At 44.3% G+C, this 15,882-nt stretch overlaps 1 protein-coding gene and 1 pseudogene across 1 annotated transcript; one reads left to right on the forward strand and one right to left on the reverse strand.

Annotated features, from left to right (window-relative positions):
- Window positions 1-11: 11 nt before the first annotated feature.
- Window positions 12-15,017, forward strand: LOC137404307 (3-oxoacyl-[acyl-carrier-protein] reductase FabG-like; annotated as a pseudogene).
- LOC137405148 (uncharacterized) lies at window positions 2,648-5,177 on the reverse strand. The gene is made up of 5 exons (XM_068091373.1): window positions 4,949-5,177; window positions 3,756-4,444; window positions 3,390-3,587; window positions 3,112-3,290; window positions 2,648-2,768 (listed from the first exon to the last, which is right to left on the reverse strand). The coding sequence occupies exons 1-5, from the start codon at window positions 5,175-5,177 to the stop codon at window positions 2,648-2,650; spliced, it is 1,416 nt and encodes a 471-aa protein (XP_067947474.1).
- Window positions 15,018-15,882: the final 865 nt, after the last annotated feature.

Here is a 15,882-nt window from a genome sequence, read left to right on the forward strand (position 1 = left end):
AGTCTTTGCTACTTTGAGCCTCTAGAGTTGTTTAAAACATTCGGTAGTTTTAAACAACTCTAGAGGCAGAAGAGATCACTGCAAACCCAACTTTCAAATGCAATCAGGTTTGATCACACAGTTTTCAATAGGTAGTATTTTCACAGAATGTGGTGCGTAGGCTATAACTGTAAAGAAAGGCGTGTGTCGGCTTTTCCATCAAAGTGAATACGTATTTGCAAAACATTTGACCAATTTGACGACCAATTTAACCTTTAATGCAACGCTGCTTACAGTAAAACAGAAATAATTATAAAGTTTTAAATGTGTAATGTTGGAATTTAATTCGACTGGGTTAACCTTTTTAGATTAAATAGTTTCACTGCATATATGGCATACATAATTTTAATATATGAATTAACGACAAATTCAATTTGAACATCATAGATTTCAGTTCTAAGGAGTTTATTATATTTTGATAGCTAAAAAATGTATACCTAACTTATTACAACATACATAATAGATTATTAAGAGTCACTGAACACTTGTAAACGTTTGCATTCAAAGAATCTTTGACTAGAGGAGTTTTGCCATAGATTCTTTGAACCTAATAAAATTAACAAAGACAGGAAGTTATAGATTGTATACGCTCTAGAAATACAATACACGTATTTAGGTAAATATAGCACGATGTGCGTTGCTCAAGCAAACTAGTGCACTGTGTGTTGGATCCTGCGACCCACACGTAGAGGCGACCTGGGTCGGCTTACTCTACCGGTCTGCATTCACCCTCCACAGGGGCCGTGTAAGTATTGCTCGTAGACCAACACGCGGAGGCGACTAGGTCGACTTACACCACCGGCCAATCACAACTACCTACACCAGGAATTGCTCCCTGGGAGATATAATGCTCGTACGACAAGGTCGACCTGAGGTCGACGCGGGTCGACAGTGTATTTCTAACCCTACTCCCAAAGCACAGTCCGAAGGACTTAGGCTTGGAGTACGTAAGTGCTCAGTGTGTTTCTGTATTGTGCAAGGAAACAGAAGAGTGTGGGTCCAACTGCAAAGCATGTATTGAACAACTTCTATGCCGACAAACACGGCCTTAAATATAACAAAGTATGTAAATGAGGTGGCTAGGGCCAACCTCCTCTAGGGGCGTGGCTATATAAAATAACACAAGGGAACACAACTCTACGATAATAACAAAAAGGAGATGGTACTACAAGTTTCCATCACACACGCCGCCCCTATAGACGGCTATCGGCTATATAAGAAAAACACAAGACAAGAAAAAAAAAATACAAGAAATATGGGAACACACCAACTAGCTACAACAAAACAAACAAAGAAAGGGGAATATAATAGTATAAGAGACCGCAATTACTAAATACCAAGGGAAATACGGATAGTTATGTCGACCGGGTCGTCTGGGATGTCGACATACGATTTGCCAGATCCTCCAGGCGACGAGCCGCCCGTCGGAGGTTGGAGGCCTCTTCTCGTAAGGTATCCACTGTGACCCGGGGTCGTACGTCCCCCAGCCGGCTCTGGATGCTGCCTATTGTCGTCAACCTCCTAGGAGCTGGGACGGGTCGTTCCAGCTTAGGTGGGCTTTTCCACTTCTTCTTCGGGGGAGAGGGGAGAGGTGCCGGGGGTCCTCTTCGTATAGGTAGCTTAGTTTTAATAGGCCCGTAGGGTGTAGGCTTTTCAAAGGCCGGAGGATTGTTTAATCGTATCTTTTGGCTCCAGGCCGGGTAGCTGTCTCTGTCGACCTCATATATAGCAATCCCCCTTCCCCCGTGTGCCTTCCGTACTTCGGTATCCTTGATCCGAGCCTGGTGTTTGGCAATTGTATCTCGAGATGTGGAGTTCCTCCCACATTTGCAGAAAAATCGCGTAAAGTGCTGGGCGATATGGATTCTGCGTCGCCGAGGGGTAGAGATTAATTGTTGGCACAATGGACAGTTAGTACCTTTTTCTCGACATAGTTTCGAGATCGTTTTGGCTGTCTCTGCCGCAATCCATTTAGTTGGTAGTGGGGGGTGTGGAACGTGATTATCTAAAGACTCCGTTTCTGAGTCGTCCAGGGTTTCACCCGGTGCTGGGTGGAGCTCCAGTGGCAGAATCTTCACTTCTGGCAACAGGGGTAAAGCTCCGATAATTGGTGCCGGCTTCTTTACGGTTTCTTTGGTGATCTCCATGTTGAGAAAAGATATGGGTGTGTGCGTCTCGAGGTTGTAACAAGTAATGAGCGCGTTCTGTCTGGGACCCAAAATGGCCGCCTTCTGGCCTCGAACTCCGAGGGTTCCTCCCGATTGGATGGTGTTAGTGTCGTAATCGGCCAAGTACGCGGGAGGCCTCCTGATTCGCTGGGGCCGTGGTGCATCTCCAGCCCCGGTATCCCTAGCCTGGGCTCCCATATTTTCTGTGGCGCTTTCTTCCTCGAGTATCGACTCGTCGCCAGGGTCGGGGTCAATCGTCAAGGTAGGATTGTGCTCCCCTGGGGGAACCAAGGGGTCCCTCCCGGGAATCCGAAGGGCTTCTGGCCTTCCTGGCGACTGAGGTATTCGCAACTCCGTTAGTTGGCTAGGCAGGGGCAACTCTGAAATAACTACTTCTGGGTTATCGTTTCCTCGTGCGATTTGCCTTCTGGGTCGGCCCCTCATGTTGGGACGGCGAGCAGGCTCGACTTCCACTGGGGCTCGTCCTTGTTGCACCGGACTGGGGCGACAGAGTCGTAATCTTCCCTCCGCTTGGATAGATCGCTGTCCATACCTCTCGATCTCGTAAGTGTGGTTTTCGTGACTCCTCAGCACGCGATAGGGCCCCAAGTACTTGGCCGCTAGCTTCGGGTTTTCCCCTCTTCTCCGCCGCTTGCTCAGCAACCACACGAGGTCACCCTCATTGAATAACGGAGGCTCTCTCGTGTCGGTTGACACAATTTCTTTTTGCCTATCTCTGAGGAGAGTATGGGCTTGTACCAACCGGTCGTGGACCGTCTGCACATACTCATGTATGCTTGCGAATGATTCTAGTCTATTCCCATACTGCAATTGGTCAGGAAGGCGTAGTTCCCGACCCAACATCAGATAATTGGGTGTTTCTTTAGTTGCGGAGTGTGGTAACCCTCGCAGCGTCCTCATGATTTGTGGCAGTAGCTGGTCCCAATCTTCCTGTCCTCTACCCAGCAAGAGAGCTCGCAGGGAGTCACCCAACACGCGATTGTTTCTCTCGACCACCCCATTCCCTTCGGGGTGGTACGGGGTGGTCCGAGACTTATCGACTCCCCACAAGTCGCATAGCTCCTGGAATAATGAGGATTCAAATTGGCTCCCCTGGTCGGTATGGATAATTTCGGGTAGCCCGAAGTAACTAAATACCCTTTCGTCTAGTATCTGGGCTACCGTTGGGGCTGTAGCGTCGGGGATGGCTAACGCATCTGACCACCTAGTGAAGTGATCAGTGAGCACCATCACCCAACTATTTCCACGAGGAGTTGGAGGCAGGGGCCCCACCAAGTCTACGGCCAGGCGTTGCCACGGCCTCCCGGCGTACAGCCGTTGTCTGTTCCCGGAGATCCGCCCCTTTCCTGTTTTGGCCCTCTGGCAAACCTCGCAAGAGAGGACTGCTCTCCGGATATCTCCGGCCATACCCGGCCAGTACCAGTCCAATTGGACGCGCTTCAAGGTCTTCTCCACCCCGCAGTGTGTTTGCTCGTGGGCTTTCCACAGGATCTCCTGTCTCAATGTTTTCGGGCATACCACCACTACCTTTTCTCGCCCATTCTGGGTAAGATGGAGAGTCAACACGCCCGACTCGTCGAGCTGGAGCTGGTGGAACATCCGGGCCAATCGTTGCAGCTCGGGGCTGCCCACTCGTAGCACTGCTTCTTCCACTCCTTTCCGGTCCCTGACGGCTTGGTAAATGACCCCTAGGTCGGTAGTGGCCCTCTGTTGAAGTGCCCGTACTTCGTCCAGCGGGGTTTGTACCACCGTCAGTTGTTCTGGAACCTTTTTGGCTACACCTTCACCAGTTCCATCCAAATTTTTGGTTTCGTCAGTTATCTTGACGGCCTGTGACTGAGGATCCTGAGGTCTCCTGGGAGGGTGGTCCAACACTCTAGGTGTTCCTGCCCCGCTCGGCAGCCGTACTGGGACCGGACTGGTTGGTATGGGAGTCGGGAGGCCGCGCCCTAAAACAGGTCTGTTGCCCGGTAGTCGAGGCCACTCAGCCTCGTCCAACTGGCGGGGGTTGGGACTGGATGTTCCGGTGCCTCTTGGCGGCTGTACCGGAACTTGGTCCACTGGCACCGCAGTTTCCCAATTCGTTCCTGGGGTTACTAGCGAGTCGCATACTTGCGACCTCGTTGGCCCTTGGTCCCGCCTCTCAATAGCAGCACACTGCCGGCAGTCGACGCACTGTCGTCGACTCAATCCATCGGCGTTCCCGTGTTTATCGCCTTTTCGATGGATGATTCGGTACTTGTGCTCGGCCAGACTCTCCAGCCACCGGGCCACCTGGCAAGAGGGTTCCTTCCTCCGGTGCAGCCAAACCAAGGAGGCATGGTCGGTTCGGATGGTGAACTCTCTGCCATATAGGTAGGGCCGGAAATGCCGGACAGCTTGTACCACTGCCAGTAACTCCCTTCTGGTTACGCAGTAATTGCGTTCGGCGGAGGAGAGGGTCTTGCTATAGTAGGCTATGGGTCGCTCCGTGCCCTGCTGGACCTGGGATAACACAGCCCCAGTCCCTACATTACTAGCATCAGTATCTAGTACGTAGGGCAAGGAGGGGTCGGGATATGCCAGTACTGGAGCGTGTGTCAGCGACCATTTGAGCCTAAGAAAAGCTTCCTGCTCCTCTTCTCCCCATTTCCAGGGGACCCCTTCGCTGGTCAACAAGGTGAGAGGTTTGGCGGCCGAGGCATAGTTCGGCACATATCTGTGATAGTACCCAGTGGTACCTAAGTATGACCTTAGCTGCGTCACATCTTGGGGTGCTGCCCATCCACTTATAGCCTGAATCTTTTCAGGGTCGGTAGCCACCCCTGTGTTGCTGACTATGTGGCCCAGGTATTTGACTTGGGTCTGGAACAAGCTGCATTTGGAGGGCTTTAATTTCAGCCCGGCCTGCCTCAGTCGTTCCAACACCTCGGCCAGCCTAGTGACATGACTGGAGAAGTCGGCTGACATGACGATGATGTCATCGAGGTACAGCAGCAGGGTTTTCCAGTGTAGCCCTTGGAGGACACGTTCCATCAGCCGCTGGAAGGTAGCTGGGGCGGAGGTCAGTCCAAAGGGGAGCACCTTCCACCTCCACAACCCACTGCGTGTGGCGAACGCCGACCGCTCCTGGGCCTCGGCGGAGAGGGGTACCTGCCAGTACCCGCTCATCATGTCCAAGGTACTGAAGAACCTACTGCCAGACAAGGCGTCCAAACTCTCATCAATCCGGGGGAGGGGGTAGGCGTCCTGGCGAGTGACACTATTAAGTTTCCTGTAGTCTACACACAATCGCCACGCCCCGTCCTTCTTCCTCACCAAGACCACCGGAGAGCTCCAGGCCCCGTGAGCGGGCTCAATCATGCCTTGCTTTTCCAGGGCCGAAACCTGTCGTTCGATCTCGGCCTCCTTCTCGTGTCCTACACGGTATGGGTGTTGACGGATGGGTTGTGCCTCTGGAAGGAGGGGGATCTCGTGTTGTACCAGGGTGGTACGCCCCATGTCCTCGCTCCCTTGGCTGAATACATCCGCATAGCGGGTCAAGAGGTCTTTCATTCTTCGGTGCTCGGTAGGGGACGAGCAATGTGGTGCCGCCTGTTGGAGCAGGTCCAGCATGTGGGGTGGTACATTGGAGACAGGAGGGGGAGTTTCTTTGGAAACCTCGGCTTCTCCCTTCGCTGTCCAGGGGGCCCCTATTTCGTCCGGCCCGACCCCAGTGTATCGCCCCACGACCGTTCCTGCCGTCACGCTGACGGGATGGTCGGTGGGGTTCATACAACGGATGGCCACTCTCCCCTTCTCACCGGGTTGGTGTAGGCTGGCGGCCACCATATATCCATTCTTCGTTCCCTCAATTAACCCGACTGGTTGATAGGAGGAGGACGTGAGACGTCCGGCAACCAGGACCTCGGTTCGAGGGGGAAGCGTTGTGGCTCGCATTATCTGCACGCTGCTTGTCAGAGGTCGACCCTCTCGGTCAGTGCACGTCAACTTCTGTCCATTCAACACCAACGTGGGTTGCTGGAAGTTCATCTCGCAGTGGTGGTCGACCAGGAAAGGCATGCCCAGTATGGCATCCTCCTTCAGGGCACACACCACGAGAGACACAGTAACCTGGACACTCCTGACTCTGACCGGGAGAGTGATGAGTCCGTGGAACTGTAGCCGGGTGCCATCTGCCATTCGCCCATAGTCCTCCCGGACCTCCAATTTGCTCTTGACGTCTTTGGGTAACCGCTCAAAGACATGTCGTCCCAACAAATTAGAGGTACACCCGGTGTCCACGAGGAACTGGACGGACTGACCTCCGATGCGACCTGGCAAGAAGTAGCTGCTATTATGCGGCTTCCATGCTTCGTCTCCGTGGGTCCGTCTGGCTTTGCTAGTCCTCTGGGGGCCCTTCTTGGGAGGCCGAGACGGCTTAGGCCAGACGTAGGCTTCGTCCTTGGCTTCTGAGAGTGGGAGACCTGCACACTCAGGTAAGGGTCGATATTGGTTATGCAAGGGGACCGGTGGCGAGCAGGGGGGGAGCCTGCGTCGCCTAGTCCGTCGTGGCTGTTGCCACTGTCCTTGCGAGGGTAGATTTGATCCACAGTCAGTACTTCCCCCTACTGCTGTGGATGGTAACCGTTTCCCGGCCTCGTGACTTGAGGCTGTTGTCCTTGGGGGGCTTGGGGGCACCGGCGTTGGATGTGCCCTGCCTGGCCGCAACCCCAACAATTTGGTCCCCTTTTGTCCACTCCCCGTTGTCCCAACAGCTTCCCTTCCTTTAGTCCATCTGCTAACCCCTTTATAGCCATCAGGACGTCGTTCAAGGTGGCTGATGGGGGTTCCGAATAGACGGGGGCGACTGTAGCGGGGGTAACTTCTTCCTCCTCCACCGTCATTATTAGGGGTCGGGCACCAGGTCGAGGAAGAGTGGGCTGGATTTGCAGGAACTCGTTCCCCGCCTGCACTGCTTCCTCCAAGCTCTGTGCCTTCATCGCTAACAGGTGGCGTTGGAGGGGCGTATTTCCCAGTGTCAGGGAAAACGCATCCATGGCCATACTGGACTGGTAGGATTCTGGGAGGTCAGCGTATGCTATTTTCACCAGACGCTCCATCTCTGTGGCATGCTCTTGGAGACTCGTCTTGGGTTCTCTTTGTAGGTGGAGTTTACTCCTAGCCTCTCTCGGGGAGAGCCCGTACTTCATGCGTAAAGCCGAGAAGATGGAGGCAGGCGAGTCCCCTCGACTGCATCCTCTGGCTCCTTCCTTCAGAGTCTCCCGCAGGTGGAGGAGCGTGGCCTTCTCACTCCACTCATTTGCTTCCGCGACCTCTTCGAACTGGGAGATGAATAGCTCTACATCCTCACTCCCATCGAACTTCGGAGGCTTGAAGTTGGCTCCCCCTCGGGGTATCTGTAAGGCTCTAGTGATAGCCTCTGTCAGTTGACCAATCTGGTCGACCTGGTGTAACTCTGCCTCAGCCAGATCTCTGGTAGCACTCCGTCGGCTGCTTGGCATGGTTACAAAGTTTATCTTAGAAGTTCGTGGTCAATCCCACTGCTGCCACCAGTGTGTTGGATCCTGCGACCCACACGTAGAGGCGACCTGGGTCGGCTTACTCTACCGGTCTGCATTCACCCTCCACAGGGGCCGTGTAAGTATTGCTCGTAGACCAACACGCGGAGGCGACTAGGTCGACTTACACCACCGGCCAATCACAACTACCTACACCAGGAATTGCTCCCTGGGAGATATAATGCTCGTACGACAAGGTCGACCTGAGGTCGACGCGGGTCGACAGTGTATTTCTAACCCTACTCCCAAAGCACAGTCCGAAGGACTTAGGCTTGGAGTACGTAAGTGCTCAGTGTGTTTCTGTATTGTGCAAGGAAACAGAAGAGTGTGGGTCCAACTGCAAAGCATGTATTGAACAACTTCTATGCCGACAAACACGGCCTTAAATATAACAAAGTATGTAAATGAGGTGGCTAGGGCCAACCTCCTCTAGGGGCGTGGCTATATAAAATAACACAAGGGAACACAACTCTACGATAATAACAAAAAGGAGATGGTACTACAAGTTTCCATCACAACTGACTAATATTTCTGTTTTCAGATAACAATTATGGTTCAAGGAAAAATAGCTGTTGTTACAGGTATGAAATATGCTCAAGTTTCACTTACAATTTGTTTTTTTTGTGGTAATTTGTTCTGAACGAAATTAACACTGTCTATGTCATTTCATGAAATATTCATTTGTAAAATAATATTGTGATTATTTGTTAAAGGTTGTGTATGCTCTGCTTTGGTTGTCAGTAAAGTTTCATACTTCATAATAATGTGTGTATCCTGAAACATTGATGCATAATGCAACTATTTAGTAAATTTTATAATAAATCAACAGTTACCATATGCCGCGATGTTATACTCAGTTTGTCGTTTTGGTGTGGAGTGCGTGCTGCTTTATTGAAGAGCTCTAGCAACTCACCACTAATAGCTGTTGGTCTGTAACTTGTTTTAAATTATACTTCAAGAAGGCTGGCTAACATTCTTTTTTGTCTTTTATTCTGTGTAGGAGCTGCTAGTGGAATAGGTAAAGCTGTGTGCTCTATGTTAGCTTCCCGGGGTGCCACAGTCGTATCAGTTGATGCTTCTAAACAAGGACTGGAGCAATTGGACACAGATAGTGAGTATGTAGTAGTTTGGGCTTTGTACTTTTATTACTAGTGAAAGTATTGCTTTTTTCTTTGCTAGATTATCAACATTGTCTATTCAGCAAAAAATCAACAACTTTAGTCACTCGCTAATTTATTAATCAAAAACCATTAGTGTTGAGCAAATAGTTGTTATGGTGACCAGATTACTTTAGCTCCTTAGCTCATTCAGGTTTTAGCTCAACAATCTTTACACGTTGTCACAACCAATATAGCACGAGTCACAGTTTCACAAACAGCTGATCAGTTAACAATCTTCACACGTTGTCACAACCAATATAGCACGAGTCACAGTTTCACAAACGACTGATCAGTTAACATGGAGTTTTCCGGCAACGCCAGCACATATTTCCAGTGAAAACTTGCTGATGCAGACATCTATTGTTTTCAAGTTGTTAAAAACTTGCAGTAACATTTATAACTTTGGGATTCTCTGCATCATCATCTCTACATATGTAATTGTATTTCGCTAGAAATTGACAAGTCATTTAGGCTTTTTAAAGACTACCATCTGTTTACAGAGTCTCTCAAATTTCAAGTGGATGTATCCTCTAAATCACCAGGTAGATCAACTTTACCAGGATCTTCTTGGCAAGTAAGTTTAACACGGCAAATCGTCTTGCCTTCACTGAATATTAACCGATACACATTATTTAAATTCATAAATACCACCCAGTACGCACACAGGCACGCATATGCACGCACACAAATGTTACCAGTAAACTAGTATTGAGACTATTACAAATGAAAGGTAATACTTAGAATAAAGTGTTCTACAGTCAATGGAGCAATATAAGATGACAGCTATACTTATTTGTTAGTTTTGACGTTTGCAAACGATTCACCCTGATGGGTTATAAAACTGGCATTGGTGGGCAAGTATAAGAACAACAGATAAGTATAACTGTTTTATATGTACGCATGCATTCATATATACACATACTTATGTATATAGGCATACATGTAGGCCAATGTATGCGCTAACAAATCGCATTGCTTCATAATATGGATATTTGCTATATATTTTTCAGTTGTATGGCATCTGCAGTACCGTATCGGCTATAGTTATCGAGTTGTGTATTTAGAAAGAATGATGTGGTATAACAATATTATACAGAGTGCACATATTGTAATTCTTCAATAAGCTAAAATGAGTCCTTCAAATTTGAATAAGTACGGAGTATGATGCTACATTGAGTCTATGATATTCCATTATCAGCATAGCTGAATCAGAGTAAGTAGCTTGTCTATGGTTTGAAAAGTTGGTATCTGCTAAAATAAACTCTGCCAAGGTTGTAGGGTTGGCAGAGCTCCTCAAATACTTATTAACTCAGCTGGTATAACTAGAGACAACCTTCTGCCAAAGATTTCTGAGGAAGACTGGAACAAGGTCAGTTCGAGCCAATAAAGTTAGCCATGGCTTGCACATGCCATAACATGAGTTGACAAGCAAAAAAAAATTTTTAACAATTCATATGCAGCAAACACTAGCAGATGTGCAATAGATTTGTATAGCTGTTTTCTTTGTATTAAATTTTGCTCAGATGTTTTATATTCATTATCGGTAGCTTTGTATTTGACTTGTTAACGTGTTACCTCGCAGCTAACCGTCATAAGGACATAGTCTACTAATCAACACTTCATGTCGCTACACTTTGGTTGCGCAAGGACTGTAATGTAATCACTATGAAGGGTTTTCATCTACTTTGGCGGGGTAATTCTCACAGTGTTGCTCATCGGTACAAAGAGATACAAAGGTGTTGCTCATCGGCAAACCTCATTGGTTTGGGCTAATACAGACTGCGCCATGTCTGTACATAGAGAAAGTTCAGACATTGAAAATTGGATACTGTACATTAAACAGCCTATATTGTCTTGTGTATACTTGGTATACACATACTTGGTATACACATACTTGGTATACACATACTTGGTATACACATACTTGGCAAGTATGTGTATACCAAGTATGTGTATACTTGGTATACAGCATACTTGCCAAGTCTCCCGGTTTGGCCGGGACCCTCCAGTTTTTTAAGTCAGTCTCCCTTTTGCACAAAATCTCCCGTTTTCCTCCAGCTTTTTCAATAAAAGTAGTAGTTTAATTTTTTTTACTTGTCGTTTTCCCTTTTTTTACTAGTTGTGAGCCCTCATCATCATACAAGGTTAGCAACAATGAAACAGATCGCTATTAAACTGTATGTTTGCCATAAAACCTGGGCTATTTAGATTTAGCAACATCGATGTCTAACGATTTGCTCTACAATTTTTCATCAATAAACAAAGATTACATAAGGATCTGTGACATATCGTTGGCAGACGGCCATGACCTCACAGTGATAGTAGAGTACCTAAACTTTGAATAAAATCGTGGAAGGGCCTCCTATGTAGTTAACAATAAAGAAAAAAAACTTCACAAAGAAATCTAGGCTTCAGATTCAACTACTGCATTTGCCGTCAATCTCACGCTTTTTTTTCTCAACTACTTGGCAAGTATGAGTGTACATGAGAGAAAAAAATATGGTTATATCTGCAATAGGATATTATTATTAATTAATATTATATTATATTAATTGTATTATTAATATTATATTATTAGTATTATATTAATAGCTGTTTTAATTATAAACAAAAATTACAGTACAACACTCTGGTGGGAAACTCGGGCGCATGTGGCTCTTGCGTCATCTTTCGCGTGAGTCACCAATCTGTCAAAGTTTTTATCTGTCGGAAAGACACGGCTGCATCAGACCATTGTCCAGAGCTCTAATGTTGTCCGGACAGCAGCAAGGCCAACTGTACTCTGACACAATTGTTTTTTAGATATATAATTGATGAGTTGTTTGTATTCTTTATTCTTCAATATAGAAAAAATATTTTTACTGCTATCAAGAAGATCTTGTATCTAGTGCTAATATAGTTTTAAGCAACCGTGGCTGAGACTCTGGAGTTAAAGGTCATGTATGTTTAAAGCTTTTAAACTTTTCACAATTTCAATTTTGAAAAATTTATGCGAGATTCAATCCAGGCTCTTTGCTATGCTCATCAATAACGCAACTATCTTTAATCGGTAAGACTGTCTGAGACAATAATATAACCTAAATTTATTCACATGGATTTATGTGAGCAAAGTATTTCATTGCAATGACTGGCTTTTTCAGGAATAGACCTGAATATCTCTTACTCCCAACTATGGTCAGTAAAATAAACTCATAATTATGGTCAGTAAGATAAACTCACAACTATGGTCAGTAAGATAAACTCACAACTATGGTCAGTAAAATAAAACTACAGGTTTAGACTACTTTTGTGTTTTAGTTTTAGCTACTAGAATTGAACAGTGTTTATTTAGAGTCAAGTACTAAAGCTGCAGTTTGAGGACTAGCTAAAACTTGCATGCTTCAATAAGCTACTAAAAAAGTATTTAAGGTATGTTTTGAACAAACCAGAAATACTGGTCTGTTCAAGAGCAGTATTACTGGTACAGACCAGTATTAATATTGGTCTGGAGAACTGTCACCACAGCAATTATTTTAAGTTAATCTTGTTGATTAAGTTTGACTATAGTTTTTTATTTCGCTTAGAAGACCACAGAAGGCGGCATCAAAGTCAGAACCTCTCATTTTGGCGCTGCCTTTTAAGAAGATGAGCGATTACAGTCTTTTTTTATCTCATGCAGGTCATTGACATCAACTTGAAAGGAACCTTTCTCACCACACAGGCTCACTCACACCACTTGGTCAAACATTTGTCAGAGTCAACCGCTGACAACCATCGGCTCTCCGGAATCAGCGGCAGTATAGTCAACATATCAAGTGCGTCAGCCAAGGTGTGCTGGTTATACCTACTGTATCATTTTAGTAGCTAAATATTTACAAAATCATGGTAGCTGGATTTCTGTTCTATGTTTGTTGTATTTTAGCTAATAATTATGTTATGGAAGTATATAGTTTAGGAGAATCTTTGATCAACCTTTGTTCAAAGTGTTAAAAGTTTCTGGTATGGCACCCTATTCTTATACAACCAGAAATAAAGAATTATCGTAATACCGTTCATCAACCGTCTGAAAAGTTTTCATTTCAAATTTCCTGCTCCTTATAAGAAATATGTATTTGTTATGTGTATTTGTTGATGTCTTAGAGAAACTTTTATATTAAATGTTGGGTTATGTTAAATATTTTATTTTTTTAATCACAATTTGAATTTCATTTTTGTTTTAAATGCAACATTGTTCCTTCTTTTCATATTGGTCATTGAAGATTTCTATTTAGGGCAACCTGGGACAAGCCAACTATGCTGCCTCTAAAGCTGGAGTAGTAGCCTTAACTAAAACTTCTGCACAAGAACTTGCCAGGTAAACCACTACGAATACCATAATGCTCATATGAGTACGGAATCCATCCTTGTAACAATTGAAGAGTGAGTTAAATTCTTGACCAGATGCTACAAAGTAACTGCAGAGAACTATTTTATCCAATACATGCTGTAATATATGATTCCTCAGTAAGAATACTTTCACAGTAGTAGAGGAAGAAATCATGGCATCTGGTTTGTCTAACGGCGTTATAGACTTAGCAGTTTAACTCACAGTCTAGTGATGACCTCTTTACAGGAATGGGATCAGAGTCAACTGTATTCTCCCAGGTTTTGTCGAGACGCCTATGACAGATATTATACCTGAGAAACTCATGGCCAGGTTTATAAACTTTATACCTCTGCGCCGCAAGGGACAGCCCTACGGTAACTCTTATTAATAAATATCATGGCTAATTTTGAAGAGAATTACATATCTTATTTTGAGATGAATAGTAGAGTTATATAGTAAACAGTCAATTAGTTCATGTTTATTTAAGGCTGTTGTCAACTGCAGTATAGATTGATGTTGCAGTTGTCAATTACAGTATGGATTGATGTTGAAGTTGACAACTGCAATATTAGTTGGAAAATGTATGGCCTAAACTTTATTCTTCAGCTATACAGATCTTATGTTTACAGTTATCGCTGCTTGTTAAAATAACAATGGCTCTCATGTATAGCAGTTAAAGATGTGCTTTCACTAGACTTTTGTAGATTTTATCAGAAATTATTGGTACAGTAGACACTCCTATAACGTACATTCATATAATGTAAATTCGATACTACATAAAGTGTCAAGTCGGGTGAGTTCTCAAATTCGATTTGAATATTAGTCTATCTCCCCCGTTTTAATCACGTGTGCGTTTTAATCACGGTCTAGTTTTATCGATTTGAATTTAGAAACGTTTTTGCAATCAGATCACTTCAAACATCAAAAATGATCGCAAATGATAGAAAAATAACGGCACTTTCCGATATGTCTACAAAACAATTGTTTAGGTTCAACTTTATGAGAGTTTATGGGGTATGTGTTACAGTAGGCTGTTTATAATACTTGCTCTAAGAAAGGTAATGGTGTTCTTTGTTCATACTTTTGCTCAAAGATTATGTTGGAAAATCTTTTCTGATCATCCACAGTCTGTGTGTGTTAAGCTAGTTTGTTTCCTCTATCAAGGTTTTTGTTGCATATCAAGTCAGAAAATAAAAAATAATAACATTTTTATTTATAAGATATATTATATATAAGATATATACAAATATATTATATAGATATATATATAAATAAAATATATAAATATAGATATATTATTTATTATAAGATATATTTTGTCATAAATAAAGAGAAATAAATGTTTTAATAGATTTTTCTCAGCTTTTTTTTCTGCTTGCAGAGATAGCTAACTTGATTGCATTCCTGGCTTCAGAAGAGAGCAGCTATATGACAGGTAATGCCATTGATATAGATGGAGGCATGCGCATGTAGCTGTTACATGTGCTGTTTGACAAATACTTTCCATTAACATTGTATTTTATTTATTTTCATCTAAAACTGAACTATTCGGACACGCTGTTACTGGCTTGAGCTACTTTTGTGATTTTTTAATGATCTTCCCATACACAAATTTACAAAAAATGGATTAAGTACTCCTAAATTTCTTGATAAAGTACTAGATTGGAAATGTGATAGTGATTGGAAATTTTGTGACATCTCATTGTAATCATCAAGCCTTGAATAAATTTGCAAAGTTCTTTGAGTTGCGCCATAGATATCCATTCATCTACTAATTAAAAACTTACAGCTTACATTGCTGTAAATGTGGCTTTAATGGACACAACTAACATGTGGACATATGCTTGCCTTACCTGATAGCATGAGATACACTAAGTTTTAAAACATGTTCGGCCTAAATAAAATAGCTTCACGCATCTGACTTAGATTTGTGGGCACGTACTATTTTATTATTAGGCTGTGTGTACACAGTCCAAAAATTGGTGAACTTCAACCAAAGTGCCACTGGCCTTGGTTTATGTCAAGATTCGCATCGACATACTGTAAAGAAGATGGCTGCCTGGCGCTATAAAACCATATACATAAGATGGCTGATTAGAGCTATCAGACAGCAGGTAAAAACGACTGGTCATCGATAAGCACAAGCATCAATCAGAAATGTTAATTGAGTGTCTATTAGCTGTCGTTTGCTGAAAATGGAACTCTAGAATCTTAGCATTTACCTCAGCTCACCAATGGCATTAAGGCGGCTCAGCATCTGGCGTTGCTATCAGAAATAACCTGGTCTAGGAGAGTGGTTATTATCAAGTGTTTATTACGCTCTATTGAACAACTGTTTATAACTTGGATCAGGAAGCGCAATGACCTCTATAATTAGGTTCTATTTAGCAATGTTTTCTTTAGCTATATCAACACAGTTTGTAATGCAGTTTGTACCTACTTTTGAAATGGTCTGTTCTGAATTTTTTTTGTAAATACCTGGCTGTTAAAATCGATAACAGACTGTCATTTGATGAACATATAAATAATATAGCGTGAAAAGCTAATATAATTTTGCATATGCTATTCAAATGGTTGAGCAGATTATAGCCTTTGGCCAAGAAGAGTGC

The sequence above is a fragment of the Watersipora subatra genome, chromosome 9, assembly GCF_963576615.1.
Source record: "Watersipora subatra chromosome 9, tzWatSuba1.1, whole genome shotgun sequence".
Classification (NCBI taxonomy): Eukaryota; Metazoa; Bryozoa; class Gymnolaemata; order Cheilostomatida; family Watersiporidae; genus Watersipora; species Watersipora subatra.